At 46.0% G+C, this 20,626-nt stretch overlaps 1 protein-coding gene across 1 annotated transcript; it reads left to right on the forward strand.

Annotated features, from left to right (window-relative positions):
- Window positions 1-1,012: 1,012 nt before the first annotated feature.
- LOC109879496 (E3 ubiquitin-protein ligase SH3RF1) lies at window positions 1,013-20,618 on the forward strand. Its single transcript, XM_020471659.2, has 7 exons — window positions 1,013-1,070; window positions 11,546-11,670; window positions 14,795-14,965; window positions 15,755-16,041; window positions 16,473-17,104; window positions 17,345-17,655; window positions 19,614-20,618. Exons 1-7 carry the CDS (start codon window positions 1,059-1,061, stop codon window positions 19,792-19,794), a joined length of 1,719 nt encoding a protein of 572 aa, XP_020327248.2. The 5' UTR covers window positions 1,013-1,058; the 3' UTR covers window positions 19,795-20,618.
- Window positions 20,619-20,626: the final 8 nt, after the last annotated feature.

A 20,626-nucleotide genomic window follows, 5' to 3' on the forward strand; every position in this document is an offset into this window, starting at 1 on the left:
GTGTTAGTGAGCATTTCTCCTTTGTCAAGAAAATCCATCCACCTGACAGGTGTGGCATATCAAGAAGCTGATTAAACAGCATGATCATTACACAGGTGCACCTTGTGCCGGGGACAATAAAAGGTCTCTTTAAAATATGCAGTTTTGTCACACAACATAATGCTACCGATGTCTCATTCTGATTGGCTGGACCTGGCTCCCAAGTGGGTGGGCCTATGCCCTACCAGGCCCATACATGGCTGCTCCCCAGCCCAGTTGTGTGAAATCTGTAGATTAGGGCCTCATTTATTTATTTAAATTGATTTCATTATATGAATTGTAACTCATTAAAAGGAATTTAGGAACACATTTTTTGGGAGGTTAGAGACTTTTTTTAGACTTTTTTAGACTTTTTTAGACTTTTTTTAGACTTTTTTAGACTTTTTTTAGATACACTGATACTCCAGGTTGCACGGCAAAATCTTTAGCCATATAGGTGAGTAAAATGGTCACACTGCAGAGTCCTGCTCCTTCTCATTGATTGTTGCCAGCTGACCTACCCTTTAAGATAATGACTTTGATTAAATAGAAACATCACTGCTCTGCCCTGCAGTTATACATGTCAGGGAGGGAGAGAATCATGTGCAGATGTAGACTCATGCTCTCAGGCAGGGATAAAGAGGAGGGGGAGGGTCCAGAGCACCCCTCTGTCTCTCTGTTGATCCCTCATAGGAGGAGTAGAAAGAGGAGGGGGAGGGTCCAGAGCACCCCTCTGTCTCTCTGTTGATCCCTCATAGGAGGAGTAGAAAGAGGAGGAGGAGGGGGAGGGTCCAGAGCACCCCTCTGTCTCTCTGTTGATCCCTCATAGGAGGAGTAGAAAGAGGAGGAGGAGGGGGAGGGTCCAGAGCACCCCTCTGTCTCTCTGTTGATCCCTCATAGGAGGAGTAGAAAGAGGAGGAGGAGGGGGAGGGTCCAGAGCACCCCTCTGTCTCTCTGTTGATCCCTCATAGGAGGAGTAGAAAGAGGAGGAGGGGGAGGAGGGGGAGGGTCCAGAGCACTCCTCTGTGTTGATCCCTCACATGATGACGATGGTGAGTCACTGTAGTCAGTTATATAACAATCATCATCTCTCTCCTCTCTCCCTCTCTTTCTCTCTCATTCCTGATCTCCCTCTCTCTCTCTTTATTTCCCTCTTTCTCTCCCTCCCGCTCTCATCTCTCTCTCTCTCACTCCCTCTCTCTCTCCCTCCCTCTCTGATCTGCCTGAGAGCTCCTTCCTCTTCACTGAGCAGGTAATACTCCTTCACATTGCTGTGCCAATAATAGCAGACAAGCCTAGTCCTGCCCTTCCTTCCTTCCCTCCCACCCAGATAAACAGAAGGAGGTTGTTGATATTACGTGTGTTCTTCCCACCTCAGCACTATTGTTGTGATGTCATGATGTTGGTATTATAGGAAGTAAAACAATCTTTAACATGGCTGTTTATTTAACGTTAATGTTATACAGTACGGGCTTCATAATCAGAGAACCAACATTACCAAAATGTCAACAACGGCTATAAAATGCTATGAGGCTGTCTGTGGAGAACAGTTAATTTATTGACCTGTTTCATTGCCAGATCTGATTTGTGTGAGTGCCAGTCATGTTTGGCATGACAACCAAAGGAAGAGGTGTTGGCGTATGAAGCACAAACAAACAGATCTGTGCTAACAGTCACTAACAGTTTAACAGTTGCTAAGAAGTTACCTGCGGCTAACAGTTGACTTGTTATGTTGCTGGAGATGGTATGAGATTATACCAATTGGAGAGACAGTAGGAACACCCTGCTAGGCTGTGTTTCTAGAGGTGTGATGCTAATAGCCTGGGTCTGGAACACTCTGCTAGGCTGTGTTTCTAGAGGTGTGATGCTAATAGCCGGGGTCTGGAACACCCTGCCAGGCTGTGTTTCTAGAGGTGTGATGCTAATAGCGTGGGTCTGGAACACCCTGCTAGGCTGTGTTTTTAGAGGTGTGATGCTAATAGCTTGGGTCTGGAACACTCTGCCAGGCTGTGTTTCTAGAGGTGTGATGCTAATAGCCTGGGTCTGGAACACCCTGCCAGGCTGTGTTTCTAGAGGTGTGATGCTAATAGCCTGGGTCTGGAACACCACTATGTAATGTTTCTAGAGGTGTGATGCTAATAGCCTGGGTCTGGAACACTCTGCCAGGCTGTGTTTCTAGAGGTGTGATGCTAATAGCCGGGGTCTGGAACACCCTGCCAGGCTGTGTTTCTAGAGGTGTGATGCTAATAGCCTGGGTCTGGAACACCACTATGTAATGTTTCTAGAGGTGTGATGCTAATAGCCTGGGTCTGGAACACTCTGCCAGGCTGTGTTTCTAGAGGTGTGATGCTAATAGCCGGGGTCTGGAACACCCTGCCAGGCTGTGTTTCTAGAGGTGTGATGCTAATAGCCTGGGTCTGGAACACCCTGCCAGGCTGTGTTTCTAGAGGTGTGATGCTAATAGCCTGGGTCTGGAACACCCTGCTAGGCTGTGTTTTTAGAGGTGTGACGCTAATAGCCTGGGTCTGGAACACCCTGCCAGGCTGTGTTTCTAGAGGTGTGATGCTAATAGCCTGGGTCTGGAACACCACTATGTAATGTTTCTAGAGGTGTGATGCTAATAGCCTGGGTCTGGAACACTCTGCCAGGCTGTGTTTCTAGAGGTGTGATGCTAATAGCCGGGGTCTGGAACACCCTGCCAGGCTGTGTTTCTAGAGGTGTGATGCTTATAGCCTGGGTCTGGAACACCCTGCCAGGCTGTGCTTCTAGAGGTGTGATGCTAATAGCCTGGGTCTGGAACACCCTGCTAGGCTGTTTTTAGAGGTGTGATGCTAATAGCCTGGGTCTGGAACACCCTGCCAGGCTGTGTTTCTAGAGGTGTGATGCTAATAGCCTGGGTCTGGAACACCCTGCTAGGCTGTGTTTCTAGAGGTGTGATGCTAATAGCCTGGGTCTGGAACACCCTGCCAGGCTGTGTTTCTAGAGGTGTGATGCTAATAGCCTGGGTCTGGAACACCCTGCCAGGCTGTGTTTCTAGAGGTGTGATGCTAATAGCCTGGGTCTGGAACACCACTATGTAATGTTTCTAGAGGTGTGATGCTAATAGCCTGGGTCTGGAACACTCTGCCAGGCTGTGTTTCTAGAGGTGTGATGCTAATAGCCGGGGTCTGGAACACCCTGCCAGGCTGTGTTTCTAGAGGTGTGATGCTAATAGCCTGGGTCTGGAACACCCTGCCAGGCTGTGCTTCTAGAGGTGTGAAGCTAATAGCCTGGGTCTGGAACACCCTGCCAGGCTGTGTTTCTAGAGGTGTGATGCTAATAGCCTGGGTCTGGAACACCCTGCTAGGCTGTGTTTTTAGAGGTGTGATGCTAATAGCCTGGGTCTGGAACACCCTGCCAGGCTGTGTTTCTAGAGGTGTGATGCTAATAGCCTGGGTCTGGAACACCCTGCTAGGCTGTGTTTCTAGAGGTGTGATGCTAATAGCCTGGGTCTGGAACACCCTGCCAGGCTGTGTTTCTAGAGGTGTGATGCTAATAGCCTGGGTCTGGAACACCCTGCCAGGCTGTGTTTCTAGAGGTGTGATGCTAATAGCCTGGGTCTGAAACACCCTGCTAGGCTGTGTTTCTAGAGGTGTGATGCTAATAGCCTGGGTCTGGAACACCCTGCCAGGCTGTGTTTTTAGAGGAGTGATGCTAATAGCCTGGGTCTGGAACACCCTGCCAGGCTGTGTTTCTAGAGGTGTGAAGCTAATAGCCTGGGTCTGGAACACCCTGCCAGGCTGTGTTTCTAGAGGTGTGATGCTAATAGCCTGGGTCTGGAACACCCTGCCAGGCTGTGTTTCTAGAGGTGTGATGCTAATAGCCTGGGTCTGAAACACCCTGCTAGGCTGTGTTTCTAGAGGTGTGATGCTAATAGCCTGGGTCTGGAACACCCTGCCAGGCTGTGTTTCTAGAGGTGTGATGCTAATAGCCTGGGTCTGGAACACCCTGCCAGGCTGTGTTTCTAGAGGTGTGATGCTAATAGCCTGGGTCTGGAACACCCTGCTAGGCTGTGTTTCTAGAGGTGTGATGCTAATAGCCTGGGTCTGGAACACCCTGCCAGGCTGTGTTTCTAGAGGTGTGATGCTAATAGCCTGGGTCTGGAACACCCTGCCAGGCTGTGTTTCTAGAGGTGTGATGCTAATAGCCTGGGTCTGAAACACCCTGCTAGGCTGTGTTTCTAGAGGTGTGATGCTAATAGCCTGGGTCTGGAACACCCTGCCAGGCTGTGTTTTTAGAGGAGTGATGCTAATAGCCTGGGTCTGGAACACCCTGCCAGGCTGTGTTTCTAGAGGTGTGAAGCTAATAGCCTGGGTCTGGAACACCCTGCCAGGCTGTGTTTCTAGAGGTGTGATGCTAATAGCCTGGGTCTGGAACACCCTGCCAGGCTGTGTTTCTAGAGGTGTGATGCTAATAGCCTGGGTCTGAAACACCCTGCTAGGCTGTGTTTCTAGAGGTGTGATGCTAATAGCCTGGGTCTGGAACACCCTGCCAGGCTGTGTTTCTAGAGGTGTGAAGCTAATAGCCTGGGTCTGGAACACCCTGCCAGGCTGTGTTTCGAGAGGTGTGATGCTAATAGCCTGGGTCTGGAACACCCTGCTAGGCTGTGTTTTTAGAGGTGTGACGCTAATAGCCTGGGTCTGGAACACCCTGCCAGGCTGTGTTTCTAGAGGTGTGATGCTAATAGCCTGGGTCTGGAACACCACTATGTAATGTTTCTAGAGGTGTGATGCTAATAGCCTGGGTCTGGAACACTCTGCCAGGCTGTGTTTCTAGAGGTGTGATGCTAATAGCCTGGGTCTGGAACACCCTGCCAGGCTGTGTTTCTAGAGGTGTGATGCTAATAGCCTGGGTCTGGAACACCCTGCTAGGCTGTGTTTCTAGAGGTGTGATGCTAATAGCCTGGGTCTGGAACACCCTGCCAGGCTGTGTTTCTAGAGGTGTGATGCTAATAGCCTGGGTCTGGAACACCCTGCTAGGCTGTGTTTCTAGAGGTGTGATGCTAATAGCCTGGGTCTGGAACACCCTGCCAGGCTGTGTTTCTAGAGGTGTGAAGCTAATAGCCTGGGTCTGGAACACCCTGCCAGGCTGTGTTTCTAGAGGTGTGATGCTAATAGCCTGGGTCTGGAACACCCTGCCAGGCTGTGTTTCTAGAGGTGTGATGCTAATAGCCTGGGTCTGGAACACCACTATGTAATGTTTCTAGAGGTGTGATGCTAATAGCCTGGGTCTGGAACACCCTGCCAGGCTGTGTTTCTAGAGGTGTGATGCTAATAACACTACCACTATGTAGTGTTTACAGAATGACTACACTGTTAACCACAAACCATTACAACAGGAGGAGGAGGAGAGGGAGGAGGTGGAGGAGGAGAAGATAAGAGAGAGAGAGGACAAGGAGGGAGAGGAGAGGAAGGAGGAGGAGTGGAGAGAAGAGAGAGAGGACAGGGAGGAGGAGGACGAGGAGAGGGAGGAAGAGGAGAGGGAGGAGGATGAGAGGGAGGAGGAGGGGGAGAGGGAGAGAAGAGAGAGGACAGGGAGGAGGAGGAGAGGGAGAGGAGAGAGAGAGGACAGGGAGGAGGAGGAGAGGAGAGGGAGGAAGAGGAGAGGGAGGAGAAGGAGAGGGAGGAGGAGGAGGGGAGAGGGAGAGAAGAGAGAGGACAGGGAGGAGGAGGAGAGGGAGAGAAGAGAGAGAGAGAGGACATGGAGGAGGAGAGGACAAGAAGGAGGAGGAGAGGGAGAGGAGAGGGAGAAAAGTGAGAGAGGAGAGGGAGGAGGAGGAGGAGGGGGGGGAGGAGGAGTGATAGGGCATTGTGAGTAGGGCTGGGCGAAATGGCCTAAAAGTAGTATCTACATTTTTTTCAGAGGTTTGGACAATACACAATATACATCTAGATTTCTTGTTTTCTCTGTACAAATTTAAAAAGGCATAATTCTTAATAGATTTTTCTTTATTAAAAAAAATATGCAGGCCTATTTGTGCAAAACAAATGAACACACAACCACACGTCTATTCTATTGTTTCGGAATTTTGACCACTACCTGTTTGTCATTTGTCATTAATATAATCGTTTTGATTGAAAATGTGTTAATTTGTTGTTATGATTAAAACAGCCTTTGGTTATTTGCTATTGGATTGGCAGAATGACACAACTACTGACACATTAGCCTACAGTTGGCCTGAACATAACTTTCTTGAATGCACTTTAATTATCCAATGTTACACTGACCGATGGCGAGGTGAAGCCCAAAGCACTGCAGGCGGGTCCAGTTGTTCAAGCGCAATGCTTTTATCATGTTGCTCCCACTGTCAGTTGTCATGCACACCCGTCGGTCTTCGCTCATCTTCCACGATGCCAGAGAGTCTGAGACCTGGGGTTATTACTTCACCCATATGATCATCAGGGAAGTAAGACGTCTGGAGGCAGACATTTTGCATTTTCCAGTCTTCATTTACGCAGTGGACTGTCAAACTTAGGTGTGGCTCTGATGTTCTGCTCGCCCATAGATTGACTGTGGTGGGAAAAGAAAGAAACACTAGCCAGCTTCTCTGCAACTCTTTTGCGGGTAGCAGTGTATAATCGCGGCAGGGCTTCTTCTGTGAAATACTTGCGGCTTTTGGCAGCTGATATTTGTGGTCAACTGTACCTAGTAGCTTTTTAAAGCCTGGCTTTTCTACTGTAAAGATTGAGACCATATCTTTCACTATGTAATAGGTCACTGCATCCGTTATCTCCTTCCACCTCAAACTACCTTTGTCACAAGGGATAACGTTTGAAAAGGATGCGACTATGGTAGTTTGTCTTTTAGCAGACGTTTTGGGAATCGGGCGACTGGAAATCGGGCGACTGGAATCGGCATTGTGTAGTCTCACGCATTCCTCCCATTCCACCGGGTGTTTCAGTTGCAGGTGATGGAAGAGGTTGGTTGTGCTGCTGCTTTTCGTAGCGATTGTCTTTCGACACATTTTGTACTGGACATTCATTTGCTGAACGTCAGATCTCTTAAAACCTCTACTGACTCCCCATCCCGCATGCGGGAGCGTAATCATCGCCTGACACTAATTAGCATAATGCAACGGACATAAATATCCCTAGAAAATATTCCTATTCATGAAAATCACAAATGAAATATATTGAGACACAGGTTAGCCTTTTGTTAATCACCCTGTCGTCTCAGATTTTCAAAATATGCTTTACAGCCAAAGCTAGACAAGCATTTGTGTAAGTTTATCGATAGCCTAGCATAGCATTTTGTCCAGCTAGCAGCAGGTAACTTGGTCACAGAAATCAGAAAGCAATCAAATTAAATAATTTACCTTTGATGAGCTTTGGATGTTTTCACTCACGAGACTCCCAGTTAGATAGCCAATGTTCCTTTTTTCCAAAAATATTATTTTTGTAGGCGAAATAGCTCCGTTTGTATAAATAATATTCCAAATTAGCTCCATAATATCGACAGAAACATGGCAAATGTTGTTTATAATCAATCCTCAAGATGTTTTTCAAATATCTATTCGATAATATATCCATCGGGACAATTCGTTTTTCAGTAGGACCGATTGGAGTAATGGCTACCTCTGTATTTTACGCGAGAATCTCTCTGGGGGCATCAGGTGACCACTTGCGCAATGTAGCCGCCTACGGCTATTCTTCAACATAAATGCGTAAAACTACGTCACAATGCTGTAGACACCTTGGGGAATACGTAGAAAGCGTAATCTGGTTGATAGCACATTCACAGCTCAATAGGGACTCATTGGAACGCAGCGCTTTCAAAATATGGGGCACTTCCTGATTGGATTTTTCTCAGGCTTTCGCCTGCAACATGAGTTCTGTTATACTCACAGACAATATTTTTACAGTTTTGGAAACGTTAGAGTGATTTCTATCCTAAGCTGTCAATTATATGCATATTCTAGCATCTTGTTCTGAGAAAATATCCCGTTTTAAAACGGGAACGTTTTTTTTTACAAAAATGAAAATACTCCCCCTAGAGTCGCAACAGGTTTTTAACCCGAACCACTTCCATATTACTGAAAAAAACATTGCTGCCCTTTTTGGGGATGATTTCATCCTCACGAGAAGCTGAGCTGGCTTCCTCACTTTCCAGTTTGGTAGAACTCTTACCACAGCTACACTTCTCCAGCAGGGTTACAATATGTGAAAGACTGACTAGGGTTGTGATTGGTGGATAACCTCTGTGCACGTGTTGGCACGCAGTTGGCACGCAATGCTGCATTTATAAAACGTTACAACATTATAACAAAACCTAGATTCTTGCATACAGGTATTTTCCATATCGCACTAATACATAAACTCAAATATATCGGAAAAAATCGATATATAGCCCAGCCCTAGTCTGAAGTGATGTGTTGTTGACATCCTGGTTAGAACAGCCAGTTCATAGAGTCTGAAGTGATGTGTCGTTAATATCCTGGTCAGAACAGCCAGTTCATAGAGTCTGGTGCTGTAGCTAGCAACATTCTGTTCTCTGTCTCTCCCATGACAGAAACCATGAGGCATTATTTGGATGCGTACCAAATACCATCCCATTCCCTATTTAGTATACTACCTTTGACCAGGACCTGCATAGGGATCTGGTCTAAAGTAGTGCACTATGTAGGGGGGGATCTGGTCTAAAGTAGTGCACTATGTAGGGGGGGATCTGGTCAAAAGTAGTGCACTATGTAGGGGGGGCTCTGGTCAAAAGTAGTGCACTATGTAGGGGGGGATCTGGTCTAAAGTAGTGCACTATGTAGGGGGGATCTGGTCTAAAGTAGTACACTATATAGGGTACAATTTGTTTGCATCCATTGACTAATTGTCAACATTTCAAGTGTTTCTGAAGAAGAGCCTAAATAGATAGCTCTCTCTGCTGTCTACCCTATTCCCTGGATGGTGGAACTGTGATGAACTGTCACCATTCACCCTTCCAGAATCCTCTTAAACAACTGCAGCATGTCTCCAGGACATGCCATGGGAGGCTCACCTGGTGTCACGTTACTTCTGCCTCATAGCATTGCTTTTTATATTGCAAAGTGCATGTCATGCAGGAGACTGTGGCTGCCTAATGGGGGGGAGGGAGAACGTAATGCTGCCTAATGGGGGGAGGGAGAACATAATGCTGCCTAATGGGAGGGGGGGGAGAACGTAATGCTGCCTAATGGGGGGAGGGAGAACATAATGCTGCCTAATGGGAGGGGGGAGAGGGAGAACATAATGCTGCCTAATGGGAGGGGGGAGAGGGAGAACATAATGCTGCCTAATGGGGGGGGGGGGGGGAACGTAATGCTGCCTAATGGGGGGAGGGAGAACATAATGCTGCCTAATGGGGGGGGGGGGAGAACATAATGCTGTCTAATGGGGGGGAGGGAGAACCTAATGCTGCCTAATGGGGGGAGGGAGAACATAATGCTGCCTAATGGGGGGGAGGGAGAACATAATGCTGCCTAATGGGGGGGAGGGAGAACATAATGCTGCCTAATGGGGGGGAGGGAGAACATAATGCTGCCTAATGGGGGGGGGGAGAACATAATGCTGCCTAATGGGGGGGGGGAGAACATAATGCTGTCTAATGGGGGGGAGGGAGAACATAATGCTGCCTAATGGGGGGAGGGAGAACATAATGCTGCCTAATGGGGGGAGGGAGAACATAATGCTGAAAGGAGTCTGCTGGCAGAGACCATTGCTGAGATTATTTAAAAAAATTCTGTACCCATCATCAAATAACAATTACAGGGGCTTACTAGGTGGAGCAGTGAGTGTACGTCCCAAATGCACCCTATTCCCTATGTAGTGCACTTCCTTTGACCAGAAGTACACTTCCTTTGACCAGTAGTGCACTTCCTTTGACCAGTAGTACACTACATAGGGAATAGAGTCCCATTCGGGATACAAAATGCTACTTCATCACCTGGTATCTACAGTATGGGGTAAATCCCCTTTTGATAGGGACGAAACCTTCCATACATATTTGCCCATTGTAGAAGTGCTCAGAACGTGACTTTTTAGACCTGAATGACAAAACATTGAAGAGATAAAGGTGCTCAAAGTTGACCCATTTTGCATACACCACCATACCATGAGACATCCGTGTCTTCATCACTGGAAAAAATACAAATAACAATGTTATTGTTTAACCTTTCAACCTTTTTATTTAAAAACTCTGTTTTCATGTTCACATTTGTTGACCCTATTGTACGTCCTCTAAGGTTTTTGTGTTGTGCCCGCAATCGGTTGAGACACAACATGCTCTTGAATTTCTTTAAATATTTTTTATTTATTTCACCTTTCTTTAACCAGGTAAGCCAGTTGAGAACAAGTTCTCATTTACAACTGCGACCTGGTCAAGATAGCGCAAAGCAGTGCGACACAAACAACACAGAGTTACACATAAACAAACGTACAGTCAATAACACAATAGAAAACTCTATATACAGTGTGTGCAAATGTATTTATGATTAGGGAGGTAAGGCAATAAATAGGCCATAGTGGCGAAATAATGACAATTTAGCAATTAAACACTGGAATGATAGATGTGCAGAAGATGAATGTGCAAGTAGAGATACTGGGGAGCAAAAAAAACAAAAACAATATGGGGATGAGGTAGTTGGGTGGGCTATTTACAGATGGGCTATGTACAGGGGCAATGATCGGTAAACTGCTCTGACAGCTGATGCTTAAAGTTAGTGAGTCTGTAAATCGCCCACCCGACTACCTCATCCCCATATTGTTATTTATCCTCTTGATCTTTTGCACCCCAATATCTCTACTTGCACATCATCATCTGCACGTCTATCACTCCAGTGTTAATGCTACATTGTAATTATTTCACCTCTGTGAGCTTTTTATTGCTTTACCTCCCTACTCTTCTACATTTGCACACACTGTACATAGATTCTTCTATTGTGTTGTTGACTGTACGTTTGTTTATGTGTAACTCTGTGTTGTTGTATGTGTCGCACTTCTTTGCTTAATCTTGCCCAGGTCGCAGTTGTAAATGAGAACTTGTTCTCAACTGGCCTACCTGGTTAAATAAAGGTAAAAAAATACAAATTAAAAAAATGGTGGGGTATCGTTCACCTTTATCTCCTGAATGTTCTGGCATTGGCAAACATGCATGTAATTGTTTGTTTAAATCAAAAGGGATGCTGTCATAGAGTGACTAAATTCAATGACTTGCATTCATATCCTTCTTTTAAAATCATACAGGTTTATGTCTGTCTATCTTCCTGTTTCCTGTTTCCTGTCTCTCCCAGGTTCTCTTAATAGCAGTCCTGCTTTAAAGTCTGCTTTATTTCTCCTTTATACCTCATAAATGCCCCTTTCCACATTTAATATGAGGGCATCTTAGTCGTCCTCTGTCAGTTTACATAATATCTTCTCCGACTTTACTGTTTGAATTCTATTTTTCTCTATATAGAGTGAGAGGAAGAACACTATGGCAGTATACATATTTACATCCTGGTCTTCCTGCTCTGTTTCTATAGGGCGAGAGGAAGATGAGTAGTGGTGAAGCTCCTCCCACCATCACCATGGCTCTGATCAACCCCCAGACCCCCCCTGCCTCAGCCGACACCAAACAGTCTTCCACTCAGCAGCTATCCATCAGTGTGTGAGTAAAACTGGAGAAACATTAGAGTAACGTAGTAGTAACATAGTAGTAACTATGGAGTAATACAGTAGTAAAATGGTAGTAACAACCTCCGCTGATACCAAGCAGTTCGCCGCCTAGCAACTCCATCAGCTTTTGAACACTGGACAAACACTGGACAAACACTGGACAAACACTGGACAAACACTGGACAAACACTGGACAAACACTGGACTAACACTGGACTAACACTGGACAAACACTGGACAAACACTGGACAAACACTGGACAAACACTGGACAAACACTGGACAAACACTGGACAAACACTGGACAAACACTGGACAAACACTGTAGCATTGGAGCAACACTGCAGGAACACAGTAGTAATAACCAGAGTAGTAACACCAGAATGGAGTAGCGTGACAGTGGTTCAACACTAGAAATCATACATGACCTGGAAAGGTCATTTAAAACATTAGATATGGAATTTGTCATCTATACAGTGACGTCATTACAGTGTGTCTGTATCTACAGTGACTTCCTTACAGTGTGTCTGTGTCTACAGTGACTTCCTTACAGTGTGTCTGTATCTACAGTGACTTCATTACAGTGTGTCTGTATCTACAGTGACTTCCTTAGTGTGTCTGTATCTACAGTGACTTCCTTACAGTGTGTCTGTGTCTACAGTGACTTCCTTACAGTGTGTCTGTGTCTACAGTGACTTCATTACAGTGTGTCTGTGTCTACAGTGACTTCCTTACAGTGTGTCTGTGTCTACAGTGACTTCCTTAGTGTGTCTGTATCTACAGTGACTTCATTACAGTGTGTCTGTATCTACAGTGACTTCCTTACAGTGTGTCTGTATCTACAGTGACTTCATTACAGTGTGTCTGTGTCTACAGTGACTTCATTACAGTGTGTCTGTATCTACAGTGACTTCATTACAGTGTGTCTGTGTCTACAGTGACTTCATTACAGTGTGTCTGTGTCTACAGTGACTTCATTACAGTGTGTCTGTATCTACAGTGACTTCATTACAGTGTGTCTGTGTCTACAGTGACTTCCTTACAGTGTGTCTGTGTCTACAGTGACTTCATTACAGTGTGTCTGTGTCTACAGTGAGTTCATTACAGTGTGTCTGTATCTACAGTGACTTCATTACAGTGTGTCTGTGTCTACAGTGACTTCCTTAGTGTGTCTGTATCTACAGTGACTTCATTACAGTGTGTCTGTGTCTACAGTGACTTCATTACAGTGTGTCTGTGTCTACAGTGACTTCCTTACAGTGTGTCTGTGTCTACAGTGACTTCCTTAGTGTGTCTGTATCTACAGTGACTTCATTACAGTGTGTCTGTATCTACAGTGACTTCATTACAGTGTGTCTGTGTCTACAGTGACTTCATTACAGTGTGTCTGTATCTACAGTGACTTCATTACAGTGTGTCTGTATCTACAGTGACTTCATTACAGTGTGTCTGTGTCTACAGTGACTTCATTACAGTGTGTCTGTATCTACAGTGACTTCATTACAGTGTGTCTGTGTCTACAGTGACTTCATTACAGTGTGTCTGTGTCTACAGTGACTTCATTACAGTGTGTCTGTGTCTACAGTGACTTCCTTACAGTGTGTCTGTGTCTACAGTGACTTCCTTAGTGTGTCTGTATCTACAGTGACTTCATTACAGTGTGTCTGTATCTACAGTGACTTCATTACAGTGTGTCTGTATCTACAGTGACTTCATTACAGTGTGTCTGTATCTACAGTGACTTCATTACAGTGTGTCTGTGTCTACAGTGACTTCCTTACAGTGTGTCTGAATCTACAGTGACTTCATTAGTGTGTCTGTATCTACAGTGACTTCCTTACAGTGTGTCTGTGTCTACAGTGACTTCATTACAGTGTGTCTGAATCTACAGTGACTTCCTTACAGTGTGTCTGTATCTACAGTGACTTCATTACAGTGTGTCTGTGTCTACAGTGACTTCATTACAGTGTGTCTGTATCTACAGTGACTTCGGAAAGTATTCAGACCCCTTGACTTTTCCCCCATTTGTTACTTTACAGCCTTATTCTAAGATTGATTACATTTTTTTTTGCTTATCAATCTACACACAATACCCCATAATGACATCACAATACCCCATAATGACATCACAATACCCCACAATGACATCACAATACCCCATAATGACATCTCAATACCCCATAATGACATCACAATACCCCATAATGACATCTCAATACCCCATAATGACATCTCAATACCCCATAATGACATCTCAATAGCCCATAATGACATCTCAATAGCCCATAATGACAAAGCAAAAATAGTTGTTTATACATTTTTGCTACAAGCTTGGCACACCTGTATTTGGAGAGTTTCTCCCATTCTTCTCTGCAGATCCTCTCAAGCTCTGTCAGTTTGGACGGGGAGCGTTATTGCACAGTTATTTGCAGGTCTCTCCAGAGATGTTAGATCGGGTTCAAGTCCAGGTTCTAGCTGGGCCACTCAATGTCCCAAAGCCACTCCTGCGTTGTCTTGGCTGTGTGCTTAGGGTTGTTGTCCTGTTGGAAGTTGAACCTTTGTGAGCGCTCTGGAGCAGGTTTTCATCAAGGAACACTCTGTACTTTGCTCTGTTCATCTTTCCCTCAATCCTGACTAGTCTCCCAGTCCCTGCTGCTCAAAAACATCCTCTCTGAGCTCTACGGACAATTCCTTCGACCTCATGGCTTGGTTTTTGCTCTGACATGCACTACCAACTGTGTATAGACAGGCGTGTGCCTTTCCAAAGCATGTCCAATCAATTGAATTCACCACAGGTGGACTCCAATCAAGTTGTAGAAACATCTCAAGGATGATCAATGGAAACCGTATACCCCTGAGCTCAATTTGGAGTCTCATAGCAAAGAGTCTGAATACTTATGTAAATAAGGTATTTCTGTTTTTCATTTTTAATAAATGTGCTCCAAATTTGTCATTATAGGGTATTGTGTTTAGATTGGTGAGGGGAGAAAATGATTGAATCCATTTTAGAATAAGGTTGTAACGTAACAACATTTTGAAAAAGTGAAGGGGTCTGAATACTTTCCGAATGTACTGTATGTGAGATTGTTGTAACCTAACATGTAATCCGTTCTTCAGGTGTGCTGCTCTGTACTCCTACAAGCCCCGTCGTTCTGAGGAACTAGAGCTGAGGAAGGGGGAGATGGTGGGGGTGTATGGGAAGTTTAAGGAGGGCTGGCTCCGAGGCCTCTCTCTACGGACGGGCAAAGTGGGCATCCTCCCCGGCAACTACGTCACACCTGTCCTCAGGTAAGTGGGCATTCTGCCCGGCAACTACGTCACACCTGTCCTCAGGTAAGTGGGCATCCTTCCAGGCAACTACGTCACACCTGTCCTCAGGTAAGTGGGCATCCTCCCCGGCAACTATGTCACACCTGTCCTCAGGTAAGTGGGCATTCTGCCCGGCAACTACGTCACACCTGTCCTCAGGTAAGTGGGCATTCTGCCCGGCAACTACGCCACACCTGTCCTCAGGTAAGTGGGCATTCTGCCCGGCAACTACGTTACACCTGTCCTCAGGTAAGTGGGCATTCTGCCCGGCAACTACGTCACACCTGTCCTCAGGTAAGTGGGCATTCTGCCCGGCAACTACGTCACACATGTCCTCAGGTAAGTGGGCATTCTGCCCGGCAACTACGTCACACCTGTCCTCAGGTAAGTGGGCATGCTGCCCGGCAACTTAGTCACACCTGTCCTCAGGTAAGTGGGCATGCTGCCCGGCAACTACGTCACACCTGTCCTCAGGTAAGTGGGCATTCTGCCCGGCAACTATGTCACACCTGTCCTCAGGTAAGCGGGAGTGCCATTTCTGCCGGTTTCATTACGCAGACCATGAGAAACAAGTGGCAATTGATATTTGGATTTTAATGCTGTGGTTAAAGTTATCAGAGGGATCAGCCTTTCTGTTAGCTGATGTGGGGGTCATCAGTGACACTACTTTCCTATAGTGGTTCCATCTTTTTTGACATTCATTTGTGTCATGGACACCTAATTAATTGATTTTGACAACAATATCTATTTATTCCCTGCCTGCCACAGAACCTCTGCCAGGCTCTTGGATTCCAAGGCAGTGACAGCAGGCCCTGGTACAGTCTCTGGAAGAAGAATCTCCTCGTCCTCCAAAACGCCAGCGGTGGTTCTAGCTCTCGACAGGGTCAACTCAGATGGCACTAGTTACTCTACTGGACAACGGGTTCCGCAGCAGTCTGTTTCCATGGCCACGCAGCCTATGATATCATCAGGTGGCGCCACCAGACAATCCCTGCATGGGGTGAGCTCGGAGGGATGGGACACAGTGAGGAGGGTCTTCCATCGTTCACACAGAGGTAAGAGTGAAGGAAGTTTGTAACTCTACAAAGTTCAATTTTCAGGTGTTGGGTGGTTCCACAGTTCCATAGTGCTGTATTCTCAGTCTCAACCATGTTGGTTGGTTATTATCCTAACATTATGCAGTATTGACCAGTCAGAGATATTAAACCTGTAAAGAAGGCTTCTCTATTCAGTATTGACCAGTCAGAGATAGTAAACCTGTAAAGAAGGCTTCTCTATTCAGTATTGACCAGTCAGAGATATTAAACCTGTAAAGAAGGCTTCTCTAGTCAGTATTGACCAGTCAGAGATAGTAAACCTGTCTATTCTAGTTGATATGTCAGATCGTACAATGTGGAACCCAGAACAGTGCAGTGGAAATTACATTGCGTTGATTTGACAAGGATCCATTTTGAGTGACTTCAAAGTATGTTTCATGTCCTCTCAGGCTCATCTCAGCGGGGAAAACACTACCCCCACACCACCATCTCATCCAGCTCAGCCCTTCAATCCCAGACCCACAATCAGAGCTCGTCCCAGTGCAGTAACCACTACCCCCACACCACCATCTCATCCAGCTCAGCCCTTCAATCCCAGACCCACAATCAGAGCTCGTCCCAGTGCAGTAACCACTACCCCCACACCACCATCTCATCCAGCCCAGCCCTTCAATCCCAGACCCACAATCAGAACTCATCCCAGAGCTCGTCCCAGAGCTTGTCCCAGTGCAGTAACCACTACCCCCACACTACCACCGCCACCTCAGGCCTTCAGCCCCCTTCTCAGTCCCAATCTCACAGCCAGAACTTTAGCCACATCCAGGGCCCTGGCTTCTCCCCTGCTCTGCTCAGGAAGAAACAACACATGAGCATCCTGCCCAATCACTACAGATCTCTGGCCTGGATGTCTGAGGGTCAAGCGCCCCCTAGTGGTAGATCTATGAAGGACAGGGACACGGCTGCCAGAGAGGTGTTGGAGACGAGGCAGGTGTTGGAGACGAGGCAAGCAGCATCGAATGGTCAGCACTCCATACACTCTATCCTAGTGAGACCAGACGCCCTCAGGAACAACACAGAGAAGGTAACACGCACACCTGTCTTCTAGATCTTATTAAGTAGCTTAGAGGGATAGTTGACTGGTTTCATGTCTACTTTGACTTCTATTTCGTTTTTATTTATTTTGAAATTCTCTCTAACCATGATCTCATTCACGTAGCACATGCTGACTACCACTGTCTGCTATATCCAGCATCAATCATCTTTATTCCTATTCCACTGCTGTATCATAATGTCAACATTGTGTATGTGTTTTATCCCTCAGCCCACCAAGTCAGTGCGGTTCCTGACCCAGCCTGATTCCCCTACACCACGGCCCAGGACCACCTCCCTGCCCTCGGGTAGCCAGCCCCCCGCCAGTACCCGGCTTGGTCCACCTCCCCTGGAGGTCTGGGCTCCATCACTCACACTGGGGCGAGATGGGCCTGGGATCATCCTGAAAGAAGGCAAGGCTCCTGTTCTTAGGAAAGGTCTGGAGACAAACCCCTCTGATGTTCTGACTTCCAATCAGAAACCTACCTCTTCATTATCATCATCAGCACCATCTGCGTCAATGCAGTCCAGCAGCCCTAGCAGGTAGGAGAGGAACCAGCACCTCCTTTTTCACAAACTGGCCTGCTTAGTGTCTGGCTTCAGGAAGTAAGATTTCTGTATTCTGTGTGTGATGGTGGTCCTCTGTGGCTCACTTGCATCACAAGGGTCGTGAATTCAATTCCCGCTGGGGCCCCTCCATACGTAAAATATATGCTTGACTATGAGTCTTTTTGAATAAAAGCGTCTACTAAATGGCAAACGTCCTCTTACTGTCAACTACAGTGGGAGGACAGTTCTTTTTTGGGGGGGCTGCAGTGGGCCTAGTGGTTAGAGCGTTGGTTTTCTAACCGAAAGGTTGCAAGATCAAATCCCTGAGCTGACAAGGTTAAAAAAATGTTTATTTTAATTTTAAATCTGTCATCCTGCCCCTGAACAAGGCAGTTAACCCACTGTTCCTAGGCTGTCATTGTAAATAAGAATATGTTATTAACTGACTTGCCTAGTTAAATAAAGGTAAAAAAAACTGTGTTTATTTTCAGCAAACGTGTAAATATTTGTATGAACATAACAAGATTCAACAACTGATACATAAACTGAACGAGTTCCACAGACATGTGACTAACATAAATTGAATAATGTCTCCTTGAACAAAGGGGGGTCAACATCAAAAGTAACAGTCAGTATCTGGTGTGGCCACCAGCTGCATTAAGTACTGCAGTGCATCTCCTCTTCATGGACTGCACCAGATTTGCCGGTTCTTGCTGTGAGATGTTACCCCACTCTTCCACAAAGGCACCTGCAAGTTCCCGGACATTTCTGGGGGAAATGGCCCTAGCCCTCACCCTCCGATCCAACAGGTCCCAGATGTGCTCAATGGGATTGAGATCCGGGCTCTTCGCTGGCCATGACAGAACACTGACATTCCTGTCTTGCAGGAAATCACACAAAGAATGAGTAGTATGGCTGGTGGCATTGTCATACTGGAGGGTCGTGTCAAGATGAGCCTGCAGGAAGGATACCACATGAGGGCGGAGGATGTCTTCCCTGTAACGCACAGCTTTGAGATTGCCTACAATGACAACAAGCTCAGTTCGATGACGCTGTGACACACCGCCCCAGACCATGACGGACCCTCCACCTCCAAATAGATCCCCCTCCATAGTACAGGCCTCGGTGTAACGCTCATTCCTTCGAGAATAAACTTGAATCCGACCATCACCCCTGGTGAGACAAAACCGCGTCTCGTCAGTGAAGAGTTTTGTCTGGTCCAGCGATGGTGGGTTTGTGCCCATAGGCAACGTTGTTGCCAGTGATGTCTGGTGAGGAAATGCCTTACAACAGGCCTACAAGCCCTCAGTCCAGTCTCTGTCAGCCTATTGTGGACAGTCTGAGCACTGATGGAGGGATTGTGTGTTCCTGGTGTAACTCAGGCAGTTGTTGTTGCCATCCTGTACCTGTCCTGCAGGTGTGATGTTCGGATGTACCGATCCTGTGCAGGTGTTGTTTCACGTGGTTTGCCACTGCGAGGACGATCAGCTGTCCATCCTGTCTCAATGTAGAGCTGTCTTAGGGGTCTCACAGTTTATTGCAATTTATTGCCCTGGCCACATCTGCAGTCCTCATGTCTCCTTGCAGCATGCTTAAGGCATGTTCACGCAAATGGGCAGGGACTCTGGGCATCTTTCTTTTGGTGTATTTAAGAGTCAGAAGAAAGGCCTCTTTAGCGTCCTAAGTTTTCATAACTGTGACCTTAATTGTCTACCTTCTGTAAGCTGTTAGTGTCTTAAGGACCGTTCCACAGGTGCATGTTCATTAATTGTTTATGGTTCATTGAACAAGCATGGTAAACAGTGTTTAAACCCTTTACAATGAAGATCTGTGAAGTTATTTTGATTTTTATGAATTATCTTTGAAAGACAGGGTGCTGAGTTTATGTTATGTGTTAGATAGACAATCTCTTTTTCTATTCCACTCATTCCCCTTTCTCTATCCCCCCTCAGACACAGAGTAGCGACGTCCTACCAGGCCCAGACAGAGTCAGAAATGAGCCTGATGCAGGGTGAGCCTGTCCTGCTTCATAGACATCGGCCTGACGGACGGGTTCTGCTCACCCAGGAGAGCAGTGGCCACACGGGCCTCTTCCATAGCAGTGTTCTACAGTTCCTAGACCGGTTCAGTTGACGGCCTGTAGTGTTTAGTTATTATAGGTGTGTTTTTCACATAGAAATAGAATGACTAGAATGGGGGAAGCTCCTCAGAGCGTGACAATTTGATATGCAACTCATACACTCATGGGTACACTCAATATGGCCGCCGGCCCACCCCATCACGTGTAGTTGACTTGAAAAGGAATGACCATTCTAGAAATTCTATTTCTATGGATCTCCACCTGTTGACACTGCCAAACGAGATGCCAAATCTGTGGAAGAGTGTGCGTGTGTATTTTATGTGTGTTGAAAATAATATATTATATTACTGCCATATAGTGACCAAAATGCAAAGGGAAACAAGTTTCCCCCTTGAGATTCATTGGACCAGTTTTAAACTGTAGACAGATAAGGTTCTGAGATATATTTGTGTACATGTTGATGTGCAGAAGCATGAGTTGCACATAGATCTACTGTATACTGTTATTTTTACCAATCCGTTGCACAAAACCACCTCAGACCAATGTTTTGCATAAAGATTGAGTGTTTTCTTTATTCAAGAGCTAAAGGACACACTGGTCAGTGCCTTTGCAAAGCCCACAGAGTCTAGATTTGAAAAACAACAACAGTGCTTTTACCAGAGGCTAAATGTTTATTAAGTGATGATCATATAGTGGTAATAAACAATGCTTTCTTCAACTATAGCATGCGTTTGTTACATTCTCAACATGATTTTGCTGAATAACTGCACACCCATGTTATGTATCAGACTTTTCTGATAAGAGACACACATGTCATCTAAGGGATTCTCCTTCTCTGCTCTTTGAGTGCTGAAAATAAATAATTTATGACACATTATAGCAAAA

The sequence above is a fragment of the Oncorhynchus kisutch genome, linkage group LG15, assembly GCF_002021735.2.
Source record: "Oncorhynchus kisutch isolate 150728-3 linkage group LG15, Okis_V2, whole genome shotgun sequence".
Lineage (NCBI taxonomy): Eukaryota > Metazoa > Chordata > Actinopteri > Salmoniformes > Salmonidae > Oncorhynchus > Oncorhynchus kisutch.

Excerpts from the sequence above, each read along its gene's own strand:
- LOC109879496 (XM_020471659.2), top strand. Across the intron at positions 16,042-16,472 it reads CTTCCATCGTTCACACAGAG|GCTCATCTCAGCGGGGAAAA; the intron begins GTAAGAGTGAAG and ends ATGTCCTCTCAG. Across the intron at positions 17,105-17,344 it reads TCAGGAACAACACAGAGAAG|CCCACCAAGTCAGTGCGGTT; the intron begins GTAACACGCACA and ends TTTATCCCTCAG.